General features: G+C 36.8%; 2 protein-coding genes across 2 annotated transcripts in view; both read left to right on the top strand.

The window, feature by feature from the left end:
- Nucleotides 1-21,024, top strand: part of CaBP1 (Protein disulfide-isomerase A6 homolog CaBP1) — a 386,104-nt gene that overhangs the window by 36,198 nt on the left and 328,882 nt on the right. The window lies entirely within an intron of this gene.
- The window catches only part of RagC-D (Ras-related GTP binding C/D), a 40,657-nt gene that overhangs the window by 1,528 nt on the left and 18,105 nt on the right, over nt 1-21,024 (top strand). The window contains exons 2-7 of the mRNA XM_069836578.1: nt 5,675-5,835; nt 9,592-9,820; nt 9,895-10,072; nt 11,281-11,417; nt 14,986-15,128; nt 18,069-18,217. Of these exons, the coding sequence (XP_069692679.1) occupies nt 5,675-5,835; nt 9,592-9,820; nt 9,895-10,072; nt 11,281-11,417; nt 14,986-15,128; nt 18,069-18,217 (997 nt within the window). The remainder of the gene's footprint in view (nt 1-5,674; nt 5,836-9,591; nt 9,821-9,894; nt 10,073-11,280; nt 11,418-14,985; nt 15,129-18,068; nt 18,218-21,024) is intronic.

The raw sequence follows: 21,024 nt of genomic DNA, 5'->3' as shown, positions 1-21,024 counted from the left end.
GAAAGTATGGGGCTCTACCTCCATGCCCCCTAAATGCCTTCATGGCATGTTACGGGGATACCTTCACCTTGTATGTTGTTGTTTTCTAATGCCAGGCATTTGACAATAAAGTCATTTGACCTCTTGCACTCCAATATTTTTCAAAGATATTGTCATGGTTAGCCACTGACGCACAGATTTTGAGATGTTCTGAATCCATTTCTTGATTTGAGTTGCACAGTGGACAGTTAGGAGACTGATGGATAAATCGCAATATAGCGAACGCCAGTAGGGGAAGTTATCCCCACCCACATGAAATGTGCATTCGACACAACACTAGCCTATCACTTAGAGTGTCTGGTGAGCTAGTAGGGGAAAAGTGGAAGGGGTCGTGGGCGGAGCTTCTACGTTCGCTATATTGCGATTTGCCCAGACTGATATATTCCAATTCTATGCAGATGCTTGGTCAAACAGTCATGGCCTGTTGCCAATCTAAATGCAGCTACAGACGATTTGCGTGGTAAATCGGGAATCAACTGTGGATTATGTCCTCTTATATAATTTGTATTCTAACCTTGTCACATTCCTCGGCCTCATGTCACTTAGCTATCCCCTCATCTGACCCATACTAACCTTGTCACATTACTCAGTGTTCTGTCACTTACCTATCCCCTCATCTGACCCTCATTTAGCTCATTCTAACCTTGTCACATTCCTCGGCCTCATGTCACTTAACTACAGAGCGTTCCAGTGATAAGTAATTACCAGTTTATTCTTCAGCTGCTGGGCGGCACGGTGTTTGAGCGACCTCAGGCAACCAGGTCCTTAAATTCACAGCGCGGTGAAACAAGTGTTGAGGGACTTCCGCCGATTTTAGCAAGACTTCTGACTTCTGTTGCATTCAAATAATTATAAAATACGATAATTTGGTCCAGGGAGCATCCGTTTTTGGTGCAAAGATAATTCGTTTGGCGTGTTTCTTAATTGAAAATAACCTAAGTGGCTCGGTGTCTATTCCAAAATCGGCGAAGTCCCTCAATGCTCGTTTAACCCAAAGCACTTCACCAAATTAAAACTTACATGTATACTTACTAACAGGGGCGGCTTTCGAAGAGGGGCTGCGCAGCTGCAGCACCCCCAGACATTTGTGACACTTGTCTCGTTTTATGTTGTGAAATAAATTTATTATACAGTCTCTATTTAGCTTCTCGAATTTTTTTAAATTTCGCTCTCATTGACATGCACGCAATCGTTAGTGAAGTCACTTCCTCCCCTGGTGCTGCCAGAGCGAACCAGAGACGAGGACTATGGGCGAAGCCACTTCCTCCCCTGGAGCTGCCAGTCTTGTCTCGGATGCTTTGCGCGTTAGTTTTACCCCTTCCTCTGCTGCCTCTGGCCATGAATCCAGAGTCACCAGGCGCTGCAAAATTTGCAGCAGCTTGTCAGTAGCGCTCAGTTTTAAATACATTTTCTTTAATGCTGTGAGTATAACAAGTGCAACAATATATTATTTCAATGTACCGAAGTACATATGATATTTCCATGCAGATATTCTGCGTCATCATACGATGAAAGAGTAATGGAACGGAGAAAAATTCTCTCTGGCACCGGGACTTGAACCCGGGTTTTCAGCTCTACGTGCTGATGCTTTATCCACTAAGCCACACCGGATACAACCCCGGCGCCGAACAGAATTGTCTCTGATTGAGTTCCAACTCTTGGGTTCCCTCTAGTGGCCGCCCTCTGCACTACTTCATAGATGTCTATGAACATAGGACCGAAGTCCACACATGTGCTGAGGTGCACTCGTTATGAGTGACTAGTTGGCCGGGATCCGACGGAATAAGCGCCGTCTTAAATCACTTCGTGATTTACGCATATCATATATTATTTCAGTGTACCGGAGTACATATGATATTGCCATGCAGATATTCTGCGTCATCATACGATCCCGGCCAACTAGTCACTCATAACGAGTGCACCTCAGCACATATGTGGACTTCGGTCCTATGTTCATAGACATCTATGAAGTAGTGCAGAGGGCGGCCACTAGAGGGAACCCAAGAGTTGGAACTCAATCAGAGACAATTCTGTTCGGTGCCGGGGTTGTATCCGGTGTGGCATAGTGGATAAAGCATCAGCACGTAGAGCTGAAAACCCGGGTTCAAGTCCCGGCGCCAGGGAGAATTTTTCTCCGTTCCATTACTCTTTCATCATAAGTGCAACAATGTTTAATTCTGTAAAGTATTTACAGTCTATTCAGTTCAGAACCTTGACAGTTCAGGAGAAATGTGAAATTAAGTTCCCATCATTTGAATCTCATAATGCAAAGAGCCAGTAAACAAAATACAAAGGCTCGCATATTTTTTGCTGATTTATCCAGTATCCCTGCTTTCTTCTCTTGATCTCCACTCAGTCTGTATAAGATTAATGTGTTTCAAAGACAATTTCATCAGTTGGGGCAACAAGATTGAGTTTCTTTTTCATTTATTGATGTATCATGTAGATATATTATACTCGTACAACCAGCTACAACATTGCCAGTTAGATATTTATAAGGTCTAAATCTGCATATAAAAAATTAAATTATGGTTTATTTAATGACACTCGCAAATGCAGGGGTTATATCAGCGTCGCCAGTGTGCCGGAATTTTGTCTTACAGGATTCTTTTAAATGCCAGTAAATCTATTGGTATGAGCCTTTCTCATTTAAACACACTTAAATGCTGGGATCGAACCCACAATGACTATGCTACCGAGGCAGACTCTGCATATCAAGCTTTGTTAATGCCATACAGACAATATGGAACAGTGCACAGTTGAGCAGCGAGATCTGTGAAAATGAAAACCCTAAATGCGTCGTAAGGTTGAAGGGATTCAGACAAGGGTTGCGACAGCCAAGGAAATGTGTCACCTCATTATCACACAAGCTGACACCCGATTTCAGTTCATAGATCATCTGATATTATCTTCTCTTCTGTGCCAAGAAAAATTTGAATGCTACAAAAGCTCATTTTCTGAAAATGACCTAAATGTATGTGTGAAGCTTTTTCTAATGTTCGATAAAGACAAACTAAAAACGTAACTCACTGTGTTGTATCAGAGACAAGATTTCAGAAATATCAGTGACGCAGTCAAGCTCTTGCAGTTTCTTCTATCAGAACTTCCAGGCCTCATTTTCAGAAATTGTGAAACTACTACGCATAGCTATCATCATAAAAAATGACAATTTCCGAACCAGAACGTTGCTTTTCGTGTTTGAAAAGAGTAAAATCCTATCTTAGAAATACAATGAGAGAAGAGAGACTGACCGCATTAGCTGTGTTTTCCATTGTAAAGACTATGTTAAACGACATATTGGATTTTAATAAGATGATGATAATTCAAAAGTTTGCAACCTACAAGACAATGGGCATGGAACTAATCTTTAAATAAGATAAGTTGCATGGTTTATTTTTGTATGCAGCCCTCCTGAATTCAATATCCACGAGCCGCCACTGCTTACTAACCATAATAGGCCTATGTTGTATTTAACATTAATAATCATTACAGTGTATTTTTGGTTTAACGTACCAAGACAAAAATGTGACAAGAATGGGTTAAATGAGGGGGTAACTAAATGACGTGAGGCCGAGGAATGTGATAAGGTTAGAATAGGTTAAATGGGGAGATACAGAGCCCGGCCCCGGAACAATTTTTCCCTCGAAATTATTCAAACCAACTTTACCTGAAATCTTGATTTGCATTACGGTGTATGTTATATTAATTACAAAATTTTGTACTCACCCTCATGACAGTAACTGCTGGAAGTGTTGACCATTTTGTGCTGTACAGAGTTTAAAAACCATCGTTCACAGCCATAAACTTTAATTTGTAATTTTTTTGTTGCTTGATGGGCAGATGTTTATGAAATTCTGGTCTCCTGTGCTACATGTCTCAGAGACTTTTCAGGTGTATGTTCCAAAGCAGCTCCAACTTCGTCAATTTTTTCTTCTGTAAGCACACGAGATTGTGGTTGTTTTTTCTGTCAATTACACAACTTATTTCAATAAACTTTTTCACTAATCGTTTATTGCCCTCCTGGTTGGAACTGGGCGGCCTGGAAAACGATTTATAAATTTTTGCCTTGTTTTGCCACACGATTTCTTTTTTGTATAATACGTTTTCACAAGGTATGTACGTTCAAGCACAGAATATCTTACCATTACTCAATCTCCACGTGGTAACTACTTATGTGAGCGGCATAACAAAACACAACACAAGTCCTCTCTACGTATTTCAATCTCAGACTGACTAGTCATTGAAACATTACGTGATGTATTGAATGCTGGGAGAAGAGTTGGTTGTCCAGCAGTTGCTCAATCACCGCCGTCTAGTGGCCGACGAACAAACCTGTACTTATTGCTGGAACGTTCTGTATGTCCTCATTTAACCCTTCTAATCTTACCACATTCCTCGGCTCATGTCACTTAGTTACCCCCTCATTTAACCCATTCTTGTCACATTCCTCGGCCTCATCTCACTTACCTAGCCCCTCATCTAACTCACTCTAACCTTATCATATTCCTCGGCCTCTGCCACTTAACTGTTCCGTTACTTACTTACTGGCTTTAAGGAACCCGGAGGTTCATTGCCGCCCTCACATAAGCCCGCCATTGGTCCCTATCCTGAGCAAGATTAATCCAGTCTCTATCATCATATCCCACCTCCCTCAAATCCATTGTAATATTATTTTCCCATCTACGTCTCGGCCTTCCCAAAGTCTTTTTCCCTCCGGCCTCCCAACTAACACTCTATATACATTTCTGGATTCACCCATACGTGCTACATGCCCTGCCCATCTCAAACGTCTGGATTTAATGTTCCTAATTATGTCAGGTGAAGAATACAATGCGTGCAGTTCCGTGTTGTGTAACTTTCTCCATTCTCCTGTAACTTCATCCCTCTTAGCCCCAAATATTTTCCTAAGCACCTTATTCTCAAACACCCTTAACCTGTGTTCCTCTCTCAAAGTGAGAGTCCAAGTTTCACAACCATACAGAACAACCGGTAATATAACTGTTTTATAAATTCTAACTTTCAGATTTTTCGACAGCAGACTAGATGATAAAAGTTTCTCAACCGAATAATAACAGGCATTTCCCACATTAATTCTGTGTTTAATTTCCTCCCGAGTGTCATTTATATTTGTTACTGTTGCTCCAAGATATTTGAACTTCTCCACCTCTTCAAAAGATAAATCTCCAATTTTTATATTTCCATTTCGTACAATATTCTGGTCACGAGACATAATCATATACTTTGTCTTTTCGGGATTTACTTCCAAACCTATCTCTTTACTTGCTTCCAGTAAAATTCTCATGTTTTCCCTAATCGTTTGTGGATTTTCTCCTAACATATTCACGTCATCCACATAGACAAGCAGCTGATGTAACCCGTTCAATTCCAAACCCTCTCTGTTATCCTGGACTTTCATAACTATTCCGTTATCTAACCGAATCTAACCTTTAATTCGCAATATCCATGGAAATGCATGCAGACAGAGGGTGAAACACAGTGCAATGCAGTTCCCACAATCAAATGCTAAGGTAAACCCAAGGTGCATTAAAGTAAATAATCTCGATTCAGTCTCCAGGTAGTAAGTACGCTGTGTATATTGAGATGACTTTTAACTGTCTGAAATGTTCGTTTGCAGTCATACGAGCAGGATGAGGATGACCAGTACAACACTGGCTATGATGTGGGGTCGTTTCCGAAGGATTTTGGATATGGGCCATTTGATCAAGATGGAGATGGACCACCAGGACCGATGACAGGAGAGCAGAAGCCCAGAATCCTTCTAATGGGACTTAGGAGGTAAAATAACTAAGATATGAGATATTATCTCGCAGAGTGTCTCAGGGTTGGTTTATCGAATATTCGAATTGTTTCTCATTTTTGTGGGTGGACGGCAAAGACAGACCACATTAAACCATGCAGGAGTTACATAAGCCCTTGCAAGGACGCGTTTATCATCGTGTAGGCCTACCATTTAATTGATAATTCATTCTCTCTCAGTACATTCAATCAGGCAATCATTCATCGACTCATCCAAAATCCATTCATCCATCCATCGACTCATTGATTCATTTGTACATCAATTCATTGATTCACTGATTGAGTGATTAATTCATTGATTGATTAGTTGATTCATTCACTAGGTTCGTTCCAACAACAGTCAGGAACTGTCCGTAACCATCGTGAGCATGCGCAATACAGAAAAAGCATTCCAACACAATCCGAACCAGTTCTGAACCGGAAACATGTACTGCAGTCGGGTGTTCCAACAAGCTTTTGACACGGGTTCGGAACGGTCAGAAATAGTCTGCAGATTGAGGCATGTATGGAAGAGTACGCGAGACGCACATGCGCATAAGCTCACCAACGTTTCCTTGATACTGAAGAAAGACATGATCGACTGTTCACATCATTGAGATTAAAGATGAAAAGTGACAGTGCAGACGAATAATAAAACTAGAGATTTAATTTAAATTTTTCGCCAAAAAGAAAGGGAATGGAAATTATTTGGGTATTGAAATAGTTAATTACAATTTCAACATGCAGCTTTGATTAAGATTATAATAAATAACGTAATACATTCATAATTAAAAAAAAGAACTATTTTTAGATGAGAATCCCCCAGTACACGACATTGAATTAGCGGAATTCTTGCCTTCCATATTTTTTGTGATCTTTTTTATAGAAAATGATCGAAATTCTATTTTCTGCAGTTAGAATTAGCTGCGAAACGTTAATAATAAGCATCCCGTTCTTAGCAAAGATGATCACAGTTATAGCATCTCTGGATTTAGTACATAACGATCTGCGAAAGTGTTCCAACAGCGTCCAGTCCAGTTTCAATCACATAGCAGATGCTCGACTAGCGTATAAGATAGTACAGGAACTGTACATGAACTGATCCATGAACCGCTTGTTGGAACGAACCTATAGATTGATTGATTGATTCATTCATCCATTCTAGGTATTACAGTTGGGTACTTTCAAGGGTAGTAACTTGCTTCGTGAAAGTACAAGCATTTGAAATTCAGTTTAGAGTACTTTTCTTTTTGTTAATAATACTCTATCTTCTTAAAATATAATTTAGTAATGAAATAATAATGCAGGTCTTTAGAGTAACTAAAAGGCATTATATATTAACATCTACTGTTTTAGAGATATGTATTTTGAGTTTAAAATGTAAATATTACACTAGAATGTAGGCCTATGTACTTATTTGCTCTTCTCTTTAGTAAGTAATTGTAATTTATTTTATTCTTGGATTTTTTTATGCACTGGATTTCATATTCTGCATTATACTTATTTCCTTTGTTGTTACCAGTGTCCATTTGTTCATTTATGTATTAGTTATGAAGATAAGTGTATTAAAGTGTCCAGTCAATAATTGTACACCTATATCAAGCAAACACTTTTTTAATAAGACAAAGTAAATTTCCTTCAATTGTTACTCCGATTGTGTACTCAGAAAATGTCGTTTTCATATATGTTGAAGTGTGCCTGGTGTTCTATCTGCAAAACTTAAGGAGTAATCGGTTGAAAATCGAATATTTGTATGATTGCCCGACCTTGACGAATGTTCTCTAACTGGTCGAATCTAAATCAGTTGTAGGCCTAAGCGCTATTTTGCAGCTCTCTGGTGCATACTACACCCATAAAATATTTACTGTTCCTTATGGATCACCCTGTATGTGCACTTACAATCTTTTCCAGTTTTAAAATCACGAGCCGCAACTGTTCGGAATTAATGTCCTTTTATGAAATGTATTTGTCCCCCATACAAATTACATTTTTGAAACTGTTACCGGGTTATATTTAAGTATGGCAAGAATTTTGTGATTAATGTGTATTTTATAGTTAACTTATACAGGGTGTTAAAAAATAACGTTTACAACGTTTCAGGGATGATAGAGGAGGTAAAAACAAACATTTTTTGTAAGTGACAAAACTTTGACAGATGCGCCGTTTATTGTGTACGTGTTAGTGTAATCCATAAAGAACAAGACCAATTGTCGTTTTAGAGGCGGTGTTGAAACTGCCGTCCATTGAAGGCATTGCACAACTGGTACCTTCGTACTATGGAGTGTCTGCAACGCTCAAAAAGGCCAACATTATCTCGAATAACATGTGCAGCTTCAACAGCGCGAGCAACTAAATCTTCTACGGTATTGATCAGTATCTCATACACAAGACGTTTCATGTCTCCCTACAAAAAATCCAGTGGGGTTAGGTCCGGTGATCGAGGTGGCCACGGTACTGGCCCACTCCTGCCAATTCAACGATCGGGGAATGTAGCATTTAGGTGATTCTTGACACGACGATCACAGTGTGGACGGGCACCATCTTGCTGAAACCATATTCGTTCTCTGATATTCAATGGGATATTTTTTAAAAGTTCTGGTAGGACGTCGCGTAGAAAAACAAAATAATTACCACCACAGAGAGTGTTACGCAACAGATAAGGCTCTACAAGATGGTCGTGCACAATTCCAGCCCATACATTTACGTAAAATCGGTGTTGATACCAACCCACAAACGTTGTAGGTATGCTGAGGCACGAGCGTGGATAGTAGAACACAAAAGTACTTAGGTGTCGTAGCAAGTCTTCGTTGACACCATGATAACACTTTTAACTTGTTGCAGACACAGCAGTACAAACAGAACTAACCAGTGTGTGTTGTGATGGAAGTCAAACCATCTACCCTTCATGCCATCTAGCGGTAAAATGGCGCATCTGCTAAAGTTTTGTCACTTAAAATAGATGTTTGTTTTTACCTCCTCTATCACCCCTGAAACGTTGTAAACGTTATTTTTTAACACACTGTATAGTGATTTATTGCACATTATTATTATTATTATTATTATTATTATTATTATTATTATTATTATTATTATTATTATTTACTTGCTTTTAAAGAACCTGGAGGTTCATTGCCGCCCTCACATAAGCCCGCCATCAGTCCATATCCTGAGCAAGATTAATCCAGTCTCTATCGTCATATTTACCTCCCTCAAATCCATTTTAATATTATATTTCCATCTACGTCTCGGCCTCCCTAAAGGTCTTTTTCCCTCTGGCCTCCCAACTAACACTCTATATGCATTTCTGGATTCGCCCATACGTGCTGCATGCCCTGGCCATCTCAAACATCTGGATTTAATGTTCCTAATTATGTCAGGTGAAGAATACAATGCTTGCAGTTCTGTGTTGTGTAACTTTCTCCATTCTCCTGTAACTTCATCCCTCTTAGCTCCAAATATTTTCCTAAGCACCTTATTCTCAAACACCCTTAACCTATGTTCCTCTCTCAGAGTGAGAGTCCAAGTTTCACAATCATAAAGAACAACCGGTAATATAACTGTTTTATAAATTCTAACTTTCAGATTTTTTGACAGCAGACTGGATGATAAAAGCTTCTCAACCGAATAATAACAGCCATTTCCCTATTTATTCTGTGTTTAATTTTCTCCCGAGTATCATTTATATTTGTTACTGTTGCTCCAAGATTATTATTATTATTATTATTATTATTATTCATAATGCACTGTTTGTTACAGGAGTGGCAAGTCGTCAATCCAAAAGGTGGTGTTCCATAAAATGTCGCCAAACGAAACACTTTTTCTGGAAAGCACTAACAAGATCATCAAAGATGACATCTCCAATTCGAGCTTCGTTCAGTTCCAAATATGGGATTTCCCAGGACAAATAGACTTCTTTGATCCCACTTTTGATTCAGACATGATCTTCGGTGGTTGTGGGGCCCTGGTATTCGTCATAGATGCCCAGGTATGTTCATATCCTGCTGTCCAACGTAAACATAAGCAAAATCGTGTGTGGTGACCGTAACAATGATGTTTCAGGATGATTATATGGAAGCTTTGAATAAGCTGCATCTCACAGTGACGAAAGCATTTAAAGTAAACCAGAGTATCCGTTTTGAAGTGTTCATTCACAAGGTGGATGGCCTTTCAGATGACTACAAGATGGAGACTCAAAGGGATATCCATCAACGAGCAAATGATGATCTGGCAGACTCTGGTAAGTAATGGAATTGTTACTGTAAATCATTCTAGCACCCCCAGAAAGAGTACATACTCGTGCTCTGGGAAATTCCACAAATTTAAAGATATTTTTATTAATTAACAAATTGTCACACAATTGTACCTACACCCATTTCACATTTCTGATAATCCTACTTGTCTGTGGTGTAATAATCATGATGAAGATCTGGAACACATTCCTCTATACTGTCCATCCATAAACCACAAAAGAAGTAAATTAAAATCATCAGTACCAGTTTCAGAAGACACAGCCCTGCAGTATATATTGACTACACCCCAACTCTGGCTACTAGCAACAGGCAATGAACACCGATCAAAATACTCCTCATTTCTCGTGAAAAACAACTGAATAGACTACAGTGGACTATAGTGGACTCTATGTTGTCAGCAAACAGCTGGGTACATTAAAAAGATTGATTGATTGGTTGATTGATTGATTGATTGATTGATTGATTGATTGATTGACAAAATAAAAATTGGAAGGGAAAAAGGAAAACGCAGATATTAGGTCGACCTGGTTGGCGAGTTGGTATAACGCTGGCCTTCTATGCCCAAGGTTGCGGGTTCAATCCCAGGCCAGGTCGATGGCATTTAAGTGTGCTTAAATGTGACAGGCTCATGTCAGTAGATTTACTGGCATGTAAAAGAGCTGCGGGACAAAATTCCGGCACATCCGGCAACGCTGATATAACCTCTGCAGTTGCGAGCGTTGTTAAATAAAACATAACTTTTTTTTTTTTACCGCAGATATTAGTATAATTGAAACTTTATATTTTCTCTCTAAACAATAATGTTTAAATTGATTTCTTAATGGGTTAAGGAAAACCCCAGAAAAAACCTCAGCCAGGTAACTTGTCCCAACTGGGATTTGAACCCGGGCCTGCTCGTTTCATGGATAAGCATGCTAACCATTACTCCATAGTGATGTAGCATTACGTGTTACAGTCCAGGAAAATATCACGCATTGGGACACACTGATGGTTTTTTAAAAATTAATTCGTTTTTCTTGAAAATTTAATAATGGACCTAATAGAAATGAAGTGCTTGAAGGTGATGTAATCCATCTCCAGCTATGTTGTTTAATCGTTTGTGTGTCTTATGAGTTTGGTTTTTTGTAGAAAATGTGTTCCTTTTCCACAGTTGTTTTCATTGCACGTGAATTCATTTGCTTTTTAATTTCCTTAGGCTTCGATCAGATCCACCTCAGCTTCCACCTGACTTCAATATACGACCATAGCATCTTCGAGGCATTCAGCAAAGTGGTGCAGAAACTGATACCTCAGCTGCCAACACTAGAGAATCTTCTGAATATCTTGATCTCGGTAAGTGGTGAATATTGATCTTGGGCTTTTAGGTTCTAAAACGAGTTTTAGACTTTAAAATGAGTATTTCATGTGGCTTAATTAGGTTTTGCTAAACATTCACCGATATTTAATCTTGATCAGTTCATGTCATTCTCTCTCTTGCAGCTAGATAAATAAAAATAAATATATGAGTAGCTTAATATCAAAGGCGAACATCTGACCTCGGATCGAAATTTAAATAGCTGTGGATTTTTATACAATTTTCATGCTCTTTCCAGTTATAGTGAAACCACATGCAAACTCTAACACTACATTTATAAAATAAATTGTGTTAAATATTACAAAGAACACTGTGAAACAAAAAATTGCCCCTAAATCAAAACTACAGAGATGATAGATGTCCGTCTTAAATATTAAACTACTCATATAAAATAAGTAAAATATAGAATAACTCTTCTCGGGTTCTCAGCCAGGTGAGTTGGAGATTAGCTTCCAAGCTTTCGACGGCTAGCTCTGCCATCTTCTTCAGGGACGAAGTGATGTGGGACCACGTCTAGCCGGTATATATGCAAAAGTAGGGCTTCCCGCTGCAGGCCAATCAGGAGCTAGTTCCTAGTCCCGACCGCCAGGCGCATTCTGGTTGGTGGACGCGGCAGCCAATCAGGAGCTACTTGCTGGTCCCGACTGTCTGCCGTGTGCTGGTGGTCTAAGCGTATTATGGCAGGTTTCCATGCTGTACTCAGCTGTAGACCCCCGTCTCTGTTGAGATTATTGCCATCTAGCTGGATTTCGATGGCTTCCTTGATAACTAAGTCCCAGTAACCTGATGTATTGTCCAAGATGGTGGTGGCGCTGAAATCTGTCTTGTGGCCAGTTTCTAGGCTGTGTTGGGCTACTGCAGACTTATCAGGATAATATAGTCTTATGCTGCGTTGGTGTACCTTGCAGCGTTCCATAATAGTTCGTCCCGTCTGCCCGATGTAGCATTTCCCACACTCACAAGGTATTCTGTAGACACCAGGTGTCCTGAGACCAAGGTCGTCCTTAACTGGTCTCAGCAAGTTCTGGATCTTTGTGGGCGGCTTATGGATGGTAAGCTAATCTCCAACTCACCTGGCTGAGAACCCGAGAAGAGTTATTCTACATCAAACGCCGGGAAAGCCTCAAGTCAAGTAAAATCATCATCATCATCCTTCACGAATTAGGCCTCTGTAGACCTGTTTCGGCCCCATCTAGCAGTCTTCTTAACGGTCTTCCTGGTCGACGATGTCCTCTAGGTTTATATTGCATCATAATTTTTGGGATTCTTGAATTTTCCATTCTTCTTACATGATCTAGCCAATTGAATTTGTATCTGGTGATTTTTTCTTCTACTGACTCTACTTCTAATTGTTCTAAAATTTCTTCATTCCTTTTTCGGTCTAAAAGAGTATATCCTGCTGTTCTCCTGAAAAATTTCATTTCCGTTGCTTTGATTCTGTTCATGTCTTTTTTCTTTAATGTCCAAATCTCGCTTCCGTATAGAAGGGTGGGTAATGCTAGTGTATTATATATTTTTATTCTTGTAGATTTTTGTACTAATTTAGCTTTTAATGTATTGTTTATTATTCCTAGAATTTGTGTAAATTTGGTAATTTTCTTGTTCACATCTTTTTCATTTTGATAAGATATTTCACAACCCAGATAATTGAAATTTTGCACTTGTTCGAGGCATTGGTTATTGTGTATTATCTTACTTCTGACTGGGTCTTGTCCTAAAAATGCCATTACTTTTGATTTTTGTGCTGAAATTTCCATCCCAAAATCTTTTAATATTTCATTTAATGTATACAATCCTCTTTGTAAATTATCCTCTGAATTGGAAATTATGACTTGATCATCGGCATAGAGTAAGGTATTTAATGTACCTAACGATAAGGCTAGTAACCTATGTTAGGGAAAACTACATTACTTTCAAGCCTCAAACAAGCAGTCAAGTAAAATATACTAACATAAAACAGTATCATAGCCATAGTCCAGGAACTTTTAGGACAAAGAATGTATTTTTCCATCATGATTATGGAAGGCAATAGGTGTCTATTTGGACTTGGAAAACTATTGAAATTTAGCTCACTGTCTATATCTGCAAAGAAAATCATTTACCAAACCATTATAAGGCTGGCAGTTGTGTATGCCAGTGAAGCTTGGGTTTTTAACAACAAATAATAGCTGTTTGGGAAAGGAAAGTTCTCAGAAAGATATATGACCCTCATTTTGATAATGGTCAATTCAGAAGTAGAACCAATAAAGAATTAAGAGCTGAGCATAGTTTCCTTCATTAAAAGAGGCAGACTCAGATGGCTGGACATCTTGAGCCTATGCCAGAAAACAGATTACCCAAACAAGCACTATACGGACCAGGGTTGAGTTGGCTTCAGGACGTGGAGGATGATCTGAGGAGAGTTGGATGTAGGAGATGGAGACAACGGGCGCAAGACAGAGACGAGTGGTTTCAATTGATTGAGGAAGCCCATGCCCTTTATGGGTTGTAGTGCTACATATGAATGAATTAATGAATATGCATGATTAAATGTCAATAAGATTGTTACAGTATCAAGATGTAGTTGTCACAGAATATTGCTTTCACGCATATTCCAGAATATTATATCGTCGCCTGAATGCAAGAACTAGGTAACTTGATTTTTCATATTTTGTGACATTGCCTATTTATTTATTGCACTAAGGAAAATGTCTCGTTTTCTTGTACTTACGTGTTATATTGGAAAATAGATGTCGTTGGTATCGTTCGCTCAGTTACCTAGTTCTTGCATTACATTTTGTGCGATTTTTGCTATGCTATAAAAGAGGTAACCAAAAAACGCTAAAATTTCGAGTTACCTAGTTCTTGCATTCACGTGACGATATATAATTCGTGTTTTACATATAGGATGGTTCACGAAGTTCTCCCCTGGTTTATGGTGATGATTCCAGAGGAACAAAAAATGTAAATAAATTAATGGGATCACATTTATGATTACGGAGTTACGGTAATTTGGAAATGGCAGAAAAAACTTTTATTTCAGGATTTTACTAACAAAATGCTAAAAATAATTACAATACAAACAATTGATTGTTTATGTATCAATCTCTTTCATTTAGTGGATTTAAATCACATTTTCGAAAATGCCTCCCTGAATCTCAAGACAATGGTCCGCAAGGGTGTGAACCACACGTTTAGCATTTTGTAGTTTCACACGTTTGTTCCTTATTGTTGCTGCAGCATCCAGAATGCGTTGAAGCAACTCTTCGCGTGTTTGTACCTTAACCTGATACACGATTTCTTTCATCCACCTCCCGATGCATGTGCACGTAGTTATGGCAACAAACATGCCTAGCGCTCCATTCACTATTATCCATTTCGAAAATGTGTTGTAACTTCGTAATTATGAATATGATCCCATTAATTTATCTGCTTTTTTGTCCAAATAACATCAGGAATCACCTCAATAAACTGGGGGAGAACTTCGTGAACCACCCTGTATAAATCTGGACTCTGATCCTGAATGTTAACAGACATAATTTATAAGAGTCGTTTCCTTTGTTTCAGAATTCAGCCATAGAAAAAGCATTTTTGTTTGATGTTGTATCAAAGATATACATTGCCACGGACTCATCGCCAGTGGACATGCAAAGCTATGAGTTGTGTTGTGACATGATTGATGTTGTGATAGACGTTTCTTGCATCTATGGGTAAGTACTGCTAATGTTTCTCTGTGTCTTCTACTTAGATATAGAATTCACTGTATGAGTATACCATTTTATGGTATTTATTGGGAGTAGATGGGAATCTTGTGTAGATATGTATTATTTTTAAGGGTAGTTATAACTGAAATCGAGGAAGCTGTACAAAAAAAAAATTGAGTTTTAGTTCTTTCCATTAAAGAAAACTTCAATTCTATCTCTATCTGAAAATTATATATATTTTCTTTTGTTCTGTGCCTTTTAAGAGATCTTTAAAAGGAATGCACATTGTATTTAAAGATCCAGTACATGGCTTCCTCAGTTCTTCGTTTTTCAGAATTTTGCTGTGTGTAATACTCTCCTAGCAACTCAGTTCTTATATGAATCAGTTGGAAATTTCTGAGAATGTTGTCACATGCACAAGGATTAAATTTGCGCTGGGTTATTTTCCATTGAGTGTTAGTATAAATTTCGATGGATTGAATTACAATGCAGGATTTTTTTTTTTTTTTTTTTTTTTTTTTTTAATAATAAAATTGAAACTTTTTAAATTTTGCGAGCATGAAAAATATGTACCATATTTTGTTGAATACCTGGAGTACTTTTTTTTCCCCCCCGAAATTTACAAGTAAAAAATACAGGTGCGGCGTGGCTTATTCAAAATGCAATTAGCAACATTGTACTATTTTCCCCCCCTGCAACTCCTAATGTGGTAGAGTATGCCATTATTGATTGACTGATTATTCCATACATGGCCATTATACATGGATGTACACGTCAATTACATAAGAAATAAAAAACACTACAAGTTAAAATACATTTAAAATGAAAATCAAGTAGTATTGCATATATCATAACTTGTGATTTATCTTTCCGCATGGATATTTTAATAATTGTTAACATTGTTAAATGGCAAAAACAGTCACGAAAGATTTGTAACTCTTCTTTGTTTATGAAAGAATGGGTATGAACCAATTTGAAAAGAGACACCACAGCATTCATGGACTTTTGCCTGTCTCAATGTCTTTTTATTTCCCATGGAGCTGGTAATTTTTTAATTTTAATGTGAAACTGTCTAAACTCTACTACAAAAAGAGAAAAATTGTAATGTTTTGACTCGAAAGGTTTTTATGTATACTCTAACGTCACTTATGATGCCATGGAAACAGAATTGTAAGATGAACTTTGTACCTCGTGGTTTTCCATAAGATCCAACTTACTTCATGACTTAATGTGCCTCGAGATTTTCCACATGATCCATCTTGCTCTGTTATCTAATAATGGATAGGTTGTACTCATCCTGCTTATATTTAATCCTTAAATCTATCCTTACCTAACCTAAAAATTACATAAGGATGTTTCACGCAATCCAAGGGATATCATAAATGTCCTGTCACTTTTTTTGTTTTAGCAAGGTTCCACATTGACGTCAAATTGCAGGGCCCATACCTCAATCCATTTAGAGCTCTCTATTTTCTAAGTGCACTGGAATAATCTCTATTATACTCATAGTAACACTGAATAAAGCCAATTTGCATTTGTAGAAACAAAATCATTAATTTCGGGTATTTCATTTGCCATAGCAATAGTGAAACAATTGAAAGATAAATTTATATGAAAATAAACCTTATTCGTTCATGAATATATGAACGAAACTATATTATTTTACCATGGAATGTTGAAGTGGGCACCTATTCGAGAAAAATGTATGTCCGCATCATTTGTAATGTTCCATACTATGATCATATCTCACCTTCTTTCGAGAAGTTATCATGGCTTAGGTTACATGAGAGGAGAAATCTGCACTCACTTTCTCTCTTATATCGAATTATGCACACTTCATCCCCCTATTATTTATTCGCTCGTTTTCATACTCTCTCTCACTATCATAATATTAATACTCGATCACAACGCGATAACACGCTAGAAATTCCACTTCACACATCGTCTCTGTATTCCTCATCTTTCACTGTTGCTACCTCTCGTCACTGGAACTCTCTGCCGCCTGAAGTCAAGGGCTGCCGAACATTGAAATCTTTCAAATCCAAGTTAGAAAATTATCTTATGACGAGTTGCCAAACTAACTTACAATTATGACAAGTGTTGTATTGCATGTTTCCACGTATTCACATTTTTTTATGTTCTAGTGATATTTAACTTATTTTATATTTTTGTTTTCATATTTTCCGATAATGGTATATCTATAATGTGATTAGTTAAGCTATATATAATCATAATTTTCCTTACTGTGTCTACTTAAAAATATTGTATACATTGTATGCTTTGTACTGCACTATTTTATTATTACTACTACTATTATTATTATTATTATTATTATTATTATTATTATCATTATTATTATTATTATTATTATTATTATTATTATTATCATCAAAAATTGTCTTACTTTTTTATACTTTGTATGTCTCATTTATTTTGACCTGCTGTTCATATTTTATTATGCTTTTTTCTTTCTTTTTGTATGTTATATGTTATGTCTGATTTCTATTTACTTGTTTACATTTTATTATTATCATCTTATTCAGTTTTGTGTGTAAAATTGTAGTGTACTTTGTAAATTTGTAGTGTTTTTTGTAACGCAGTTTTACTCCTGGTTGAGTGTTAGAGAAGGCCATATGGCCTTAACTCTGCCAGGTTAAATAAATCATTATTATTATTATTATTATTATTATTATTATTATTATTATTATCCTTATTGGAAAAACAAATAAAGTTTAAATATATATGCATTACATTTGAGTTACTACTAGGGGCTTGAACAGCGAATGCTGCATTTATTTCGTTGCACTGGCTACGATATTCATTAAAAATTCCATTGCACATGTATATGATGATGGTGGAAGGTTTTCCTGTTCATTTCATCTTTCCATCTTGTGACTCTAGCTTGATTGACATAATGCCCTGTTTGATTTGATGACAATATTTCAGCTTGCGGGATGATACAGAAGCGGCAGCATTTGATAGCCAAAGTTCAAGCTTAATAAAGTTAAACAATGGTACTATTCTGTACTTGAGAGAGGTAAACAAATTCCTAGCACTGGTTTGCATTCTCCGTGAAGATAACTTTGACAGACAAGGTAAGTCAAAGGGTCACTCCAAAAGCAATGCCTCCTACTTTTTTTTTCCTCAAACAGTACTGGAACTATAGAAATTTACATATTATGTTATATAACCATGTTACTGTTATTTTCGGCGTGGCTCCTCCTCTTTGTTTACATCTTAAGCTGGCGGCATTGTTGCACATTCTACAGGGTGTCCCAAAAGTCTCCATACATAGGGAATATCAATTCAAAATAGAAATGTTACATAATGTGCTCAATATAATGGCTTTCGAGAGTCAGGCACTCAATAAAGCAACTTTAGACCGGCAGGCAAACGCCTTAACCGACTGAGCCACACCGGGGATTTAAAAGACGATCATATAAGTGTGAAAAACGAATAAACAGAAAACATATAACTGAAATAAATTAACATTGAAAGTGCAGGAATTTTGCTAAGATCTCAGAAAAAAGAATAAGTATGAAAAAAGTTTAATGCGAAACATAAAAGAAGTTTTACTATATATGCAACATAAAATCAGATTTAATAGGTTTAAGGCGTTAGGTACAGCTTACAGCAGAAAATTTTGGAAATATTCAACATTTTCTTCCTCCATTACTAAATCTTGTACAATATTGAAAATTAGTATGTATGAAACATTGTCCTTCTGCTATATGAAATAGTAATATGCGTTACAAGAGTGGTATGTTGACGTTTTCATGTTCGAGGAAAAGTTTGAAAAAGCGAAACGTAGTTGAGCTTTTTTAATTTCCGAGAACATGAAAACAAACATACCGCTCGTGTATCGTACATTATTTTGTGCGAAGATCGTTTATTACATACCTGAAAGAGGAATTTCTAATTAGTTGCAATGAAATCTCCATCTTGGTTTCTGTTCAATGATGGCAACTTTGGAAAACAAATATATCTATCTTCAACATTGTTTCTATAAAATGTTTTCTGTGTTTACTATACTGCAGCAGGCCGTGATATATGTCTGTCTTTTTTTTCCCCCAGTCTATGATGAGTCTGGAATCTTGTTAATTTTTTCACGGCTTCCTTAATGTTACTTGCATTACAAATGCAGTAACTTTTGTGGTGTTGTAGAGTTTACTTAATTTTTTAAAATATTTAAAAACAATAATTAACATTGCAATTTAGGTGAAATTGCAGTGGTAAGTTTCCAATTTATAATTATTACTATATTGAACGTCTCTAAAAATAATATTTTAAAAGCCTAAAGCAGTAAAATGAATATGACGCTTAAGCAGTAAGATTAGGGAAATTGTTGTGTGTGTTATGTTGGGAATACTGAATGTGGTATTTCACACTTACCGCATATTGGTTGTGTGCGGAAAGCAAGCAAATACGCACGATTTCGCACAAAAAATATTTTTACGATTTAATTTTTTTTTTTTTTTTTTTTTTTTTTTTTTTTTCAAAATTCAGTTCACTGTGCAGTGATGAAGCGTTTCCCACATAACTCAAAAAGTATCCAACATTTTGTGATGAAATTTTTTGTGTGTATTTATGCATGTCACATCTACAATATAATGCCAGATCACTTCTCTACCTTTGATACAGACGTCTCAATAGGGCCTCCTCAGAGCACTTCCTCCTCTCTCTCTTTTTTTTATGTAAGAGTGGAACAAGATGCGGGAGCAGTTCGTGTGTCTCCGGATGACGTCATTGACCGCGACGTTTGAATAGACATCTGTAACCGCTACGATTTTGTCTCCATCTCCGAAGAAAGAATGTCCTTATTACCACAAATGTATGAACAAATAAAAGCTTTCACAGGGAAAGCGAAATTGTGGGAGTTGCAAGTTTCAGTGGATAACTGTTACCACTTAATTAATCTAAAATTATTACCTAATTTCAATCAAGACCAGTGTAACAAATATAATGAAGTACTGAAGGACTTGAGAAAAGAATTTGAGAGGATATATCATAAGAATACGTACTTTAACAATCAACAAGTTTAATTCTAATTTTATTATTATTATTATTATTATTATTATTATTATTATTATTATTTAATTGAATTTTATTTTATTCAACATAGTATGAACTTAAAAAAAAATGAGAGATACCAAAAACCATTTACTAGAAATGAAGTATTTTGTTGTTTAGTCAACTGTCCGAAGACAGGTCTGAACCTTACATGTGATATCAACAAGGCACCACTTATGAGGCAACTAGGCCAGGAGATAATGGGATAGGGTAGCCAGTTCCTTGTACTTAAATAATTACGTAACGTATGGTTCTTCATGCTTCAGATGTCTTCTTTTTTACTCATAATATATAATTAGAAAATACATTTATTATTATTATTATTATTATTATTACTGCAAACGACTTACGAAATTTTATTCCTTCCGAAAACAACCGTCTATTGTGACAGTACAACTCAAAAGTGCAGCTTTGTGGAATTTCTCCCGCGACTGTTACAACTTAGCTCGCTCATGCTTGTAATATGAATCAATGATCGGCTATCTTCGGGTATTGAGCTTATCTCTTCAGCTGACTACGCTATCTATATCTGCTCTGTGTAACAACTTTTATGTGTTGGCCTTGAGACGCCTGCTTTGATAGATTGTCTGATAAAAAATAAATACATTTAGAAATGGTAAAATATCAGTATTTTCTTCTAACACAAAATAAAAAAAGTATTATTTATTAAGGGATGTAGTTGAAAGAGTATCATATTGTAAATATGAGTTTCAGCAATAAAATAAAAGAGAGAGAACATGACAAAGTTAACAAGTTTATGAGTTTTGAGGGAAACACTTCATCGCTGCACAGTAAAGTGCCACAATTTTTAATTTTGATAAAAGAAATATAA

The sequence above is a fragment of the Periplaneta americana genome, chromosome 1, assembly GCF_040183065.1.
Source record: "Periplaneta americana isolate PAMFEO1 chromosome 1, P.americana_PAMFEO1_priV1, whole genome shotgun sequence".
In the NCBI taxonomy this organism is placed as follows: Eukaryota; Metazoa; Arthropoda; class Insecta; order Blattodea; family Blattidae; genus Periplaneta; species Periplaneta americana.
Note: the sequence above shows the minus strand (reverse complement) of the source record. Positions and strands in the feature narration are given on the sequence as shown.